At 35.8% G+C, this 4,812-nt stretch overlaps 1 protein-coding gene across 1 annotated transcript in view; it reads right to left on the reverse strand.

The window, feature by feature from the left end:
- Positions 1 to 4,812, reverse strand: part of LOC107693366 (solute carrier family 2, facilitated glucose transporter member 3-like) — a 22,190-nt gene that overhangs the window by 3,438 nt on the left and 13,940 nt on the right. Inside the window, exons 5-8 of the mRNA XM_016492716.1 lie at positions 3,139 to 3,379; positions 2,651 to 2,813; positions 785 to 972; positions 298 to 402 (exon numbers count right to left, since the gene is read on the reverse strand). Of these exons, the coding sequence (XP_016348202.1) occupies positions 298 to 402; positions 785 to 972; positions 2,651 to 2,813; positions 3,139 to 3,379 (697 nt within the window). The remainder of the gene's footprint in view (positions 1 to 297; positions 403 to 784; positions 973 to 2,650; positions 2,814 to 3,138; positions 3,380 to 4,812) is intronic.

Consider the following 4,812-nt stretch of genomic DNA (forward strand, 5'->3'; position numbering starts at 1 on the left):
TCACAACACACACTGGCCCAGCTAACCAATCACAGCACATTTCGTATTTCAGAAGGCGGGCTTTCATTTGATACAGGAACTATTCGAGCTGTTCATGCCAGACTGGGGAGAGAGGTGTTGTAATAATGTAAAATATGTGAAAAATAATGTGTTTTTCGAACAACCTAGTATGAGAGCCTGTTCTAGTACACCCCCAAAACAAAATCAAGACTTTGTAAAAGAGCATAAAAGGACCCCTTTAAAGTATTATTTCAAACACCACAGATTTCTTATGAAGTTCAATGATAAAATACTTACAGATACTACAGTAAAGACAGTATTGACGACTCCAGCTCCAATGGTGGCATAAATGGGCTGATTCACTCCAGCTGACTCAAAAATACCAGTTGAGTAATAAAAAACCTTTGAGAAACACAAAGAAAAGTCCAAATGGTTAACTAAAGAATGTAAAGTGATAGTAAAACAAGAGCACTAGTGTATATTAAACATTTGACAGTCTGACCAAATAATGAGCTATAAAGTGGAAGTTAAAAATCATGGCTGATATCAGAATTCATTTGTCACATTCAAAATGTAAGGTCAAGTCCGGCACATTGAATTTCAGGATACTGCATTTTGGAACATAATGAAAGTTTCGCATTCCAAGTATAGTAAGACATCCAAATATTTACTGCATATATAAAGAATGCATATTATAAACAATATACATACTGTTTCACATTCAAAATAGTAGGTAGTATGCAGTAACGAGCACAGTGCATGATGGGTAATGTATGTCACTCACAGCATTGATGCCAGACAGCTGCTGGGACAGCTGCAGCATGATAGCGATGAGCAGAGGCTGGCGGTAAGCAGCGGTGCGGAAGAGCTCTGGGATGGTCACCTTCTTCTCCATTGCCATCTTCGCACTCTCCTCCTTCATCTCCTGCATGTCCTTCCCCACATCCTCGTAACCACGGAGACGCACCAGCGCTGAGGGACAAAATAATGGAGGTTTGGTCATACAAATCTAACAAGAAAGACTACTACATTTTGGCATGGGTAAAACTGTTGAATGTTTCTGAAGGAAGTACTTATGCTTACCAAGGTTATATACTGTGTGTATATATATATATATATATATATATATATATTATCAATGTTGAAAACAGTTCTGCTTAACATTTTTAGGAAAACCTTGATACATTTTTTCAGGATTCTTTGATGAAAAACAGCATTAATTTGAAAGAGAAATCTTAACATTAATCTTTATATTATTGTCATTAATTACAATAACATTAATGTCTTTAATGTTTTAAATGTATTATTTATTTTAACTTAATTGTATCTGTATATTTAGATGTATTCTAGGATAAAAGGCAACTATTGCATCATCAACATCAAAGAAGATGCCAAAACCTGCTGTTGGTTTTTTGTCAAGTTCAGGGACTCTTAAAGACTCAAGCTTTTGCTTCCTCTATAAGGAACAGTAAAGCACAATATCAGAGTAGGGATGGTTTCTCCACCTTAATTCCCAGTTTCAGAAAACACTTGTTACCAGGCTAGTTTAGCAAGTCTGACAAGGGGTCATGTTCTGAGATGAGAAAACTTTGCTTCACAGTAAATGATATCAATGACTTCATGGTTTATAGGTTTATGAAAAAGAATGAGAATCATGTCAGTACCTGCTGCTAAAAACATGGTAATGTCTGTTCTTCTGATTTACATGAATTCTGAATTCAGAACACTAAATAAATTATGCTCTAATAGCCTGCTTCTTAGATGTTGTTGGTAAACAGATTCATTTTGAAGATGAATGTCTCAGAAAATGGAATGAGGTAATGATGTTTACAGAAAATAAGAAAATGCACATTTGTTATATTAACAAGACCTGTCATATTATGCATGTAGCGTATAATGATTTCACAAACTTTATCTGGCTTAAAGCAGAAGTAATGTCTCCAACACCTAACATCACCAAACAGAATTGCAAAGACTGATTGCTTTCAAACAGGTTTCCTGAATCCTTGCCAGCTGCCACTGGTTGACTAAAAGTTAGGTTTGCTGTGTCAGGTTGGTCAAGATGCTCAAAACAGAGCAAAATTTGGAAACTGGAATTTTTTAAAAGCATTTTACAACATAGCTGTGCTAGTTGACATCTATTACACATTTATCTGCGTAATAATCTGGTGTAAAATTAATCATCCAGCTCCAGTAAATGATAACCTGTATGTTATTTAATAAAGGGCTCCTGTTTAAGCAGATGTTTTAGCTCATTTTGTCATCAGCACTCTCAAAGGCATAATTAACGTTAAGTGGAAACATAAGGTTAAGTGCATTTGGCACAACTTCATTGCCACACAGATGAACGTTGTTCACTAAATAAAAAATTCGTTTAGGTTAATGCTGATGCGTGAGTGTTTTCTGAGGGAGTGGTGGCAAATTTGACATCTTTCTCTTTTCTGACTAATGTAATCAATCTCCTGATATTTTCTTCCTCTTTTGTAAAGCCATCATGGATTATTTAATTTGCTTTTGAAGCAAAAGGCAACGCAAAAGACATATTTGCTGTAGTTTGCTTTCACCACTATAAACGTTCTTTCAGCGTAAGCTGTTCAGTGAAGCATGGTAGCTCAGTGGAGATAAAGCTCATTTGTGATCTCTTTTTTACCTTTACGGGCCTGTTCTTCCTCATTGAGGTTAATGAGCAGGTATCGAGGGCTCTCTGGACAGAATGGAAGCAGTATACACTGCAGGACAGCAGGTACCACAGTTAAAGCCAGAAGCACAGGCCAGAGCTTATCTGAACCCAGCAGATACTCCAGACCCAAAATCTAGATGGAAAAGGACACGACTTATAAGTAATTTGAACATTTACAGGTATCAAATTAAAACTGATTAGGTTATGATGGCATAAATTAGGCTAGCAGACTTAAAAATGGATCAGCAGACTCAATTAGAAGCATCATGTAACATAAGAGCATCAAAACTAATCAGAAGGGATATTTCCCCAAGGCTTTGTTGTGGCACAAACATATAATGAGGCCACAAGGCTCTTAAAATGATTTACACATTTTTTATAAACCATCTGGTCATATTCAAAATTAAAAGCTACTGTAAAGGCAACAAACTACATTGCTGTGCCATAGAATGCTGTACCTGTGCGATTAAGATGCCCACCACGACACCAAGCTGGTGCAGGGTCCCAAAGGCCCCGCGGAGGGGAGTGGGCGACACTTCCCCAACATACATTGGAGTAAGACCGGTGAAGAGACCACAGAACAGCCCAATAACCAGCCGACCGGCAATGATCATCTCAAAGGAGGAGCAGACAGTGCACAGTCCCATGAGACCCCCACCAATCAGAGCCAAGATATTCACAAGGATCATAGATTTACGTCTGTGGAAAGAAAAACAGACAGGGAGAGAGGGAGTTCAATTGAATTAGAAACACTAATTCAGCAGCAAATGGAGTAAATGAGAAAAATTACACAAGAACACAATGTTAAGACTTGCACCCTTTTTTGTTTTAGTCACAATTGTTGTCCTTGGATGAAAATGTCACAACATATAGTCAATGTCATATTCGTTCATTTTATTCTATTTTGCTCTGACTAAAATGATATATACTACTTTTAGTTGAAAATAATGTGCAAAACTGTAATAAACCAAACTCTAACCAAATATTTAAACACTTAATCATTTAATAGTTATTTAATAATTTAAACATTTAAAAGATTAATCAACATAATCAAAATATGAGTAAAGATCTCCTTGTGAACTCCTGAAATAATAACATATAAGTAATAATAATTATATAGAGTATATTCTATTTTTTTAAAGATTTATTTTACTTTATTACAATAGGACAGATCAGAACTGACGGGAAGCGAAGTGGGAGAGAGATAGGGAGCGGGAACGGGAAAGGTCCTCGAGTCGGAATTCGAAGTCGGGATGCCCATAGTGCAACGGCACTGTATGTCAGCACGCTGCCCACAAGGCTATCAGCACCAACTATATAGAGTATATTCTAACATACAAATATGTTTTTCATCATGTTTTTTTTTGTTTTACTTTTGATTATTAAAGCACCTGCCGAATAAAAGAATTAATTTCTTTATAAACTTTATACATTTTTTTCTGACCACAGACTTTTAAATGGTAGCCTACGGTGCCCGGAAGCTGACATGTTCGGTTCACTTAGTTTTGTCGTGGCCACGACATAATAACTCGTGGGAACGTGATATTATGTCATGGCCACGAGATAATTTTGTCGAGGTAACGACATCCTTATGTTGTGGCCTCGAGATGCTATGTTGAGGGAACGACATCCATTTCTCGAGTTTAATGCGTAAACAAACCTGCGTGACCATAGCAACCCGGGATTATCAGAGATGGATTCATTAATATTTTATTTTGAATTAAGAAATTACTATATTATTTATTATAGAAATTATTACATTATTAAATGATTATATTAACCATAGGCCTTGGCTACCGGACTGTATTACGTGCGATAGTCAGCATTCAGATGAAGTTTATCAGGAATAAATGTTACATAAAGTGCATAATATAAAATATATAAAACATTTTTATCCATCCTACAGTCTTGTAAGTCCATTAACTGATCGTCTTTTTCCCGTAATATTTGTATATTATTATTATGATTATTATTATTACTAACCTATTATTATTGGTTATATTTTTATATTTGTTTATATTAATTTTTCCCGCTTCATTTCGATCTCTTTACTTAACGTTCTGAATACTTTTGTAAATAGCCTACTGTAAATGCTCAACATGCCACTAAAGCTTTGATTATGCTGACTGGAA

This window comes from Sinocyclocheilus anshuiensis, unplaced genomic scaffold (genome assembly GCF_001515605.1).
Source record: "Sinocyclocheilus anshuiensis isolate Anshui unplaced genomic scaffold, SAMN03320099.WGS_v1.1 scaffold566, whole genome shotgun sequence".
Classification (NCBI taxonomy): Eukaryota; Metazoa; Chordata; class Actinopteri; order Cypriniformes; family Cyprinidae; genus Sinocyclocheilus; species Sinocyclocheilus anshuiensis.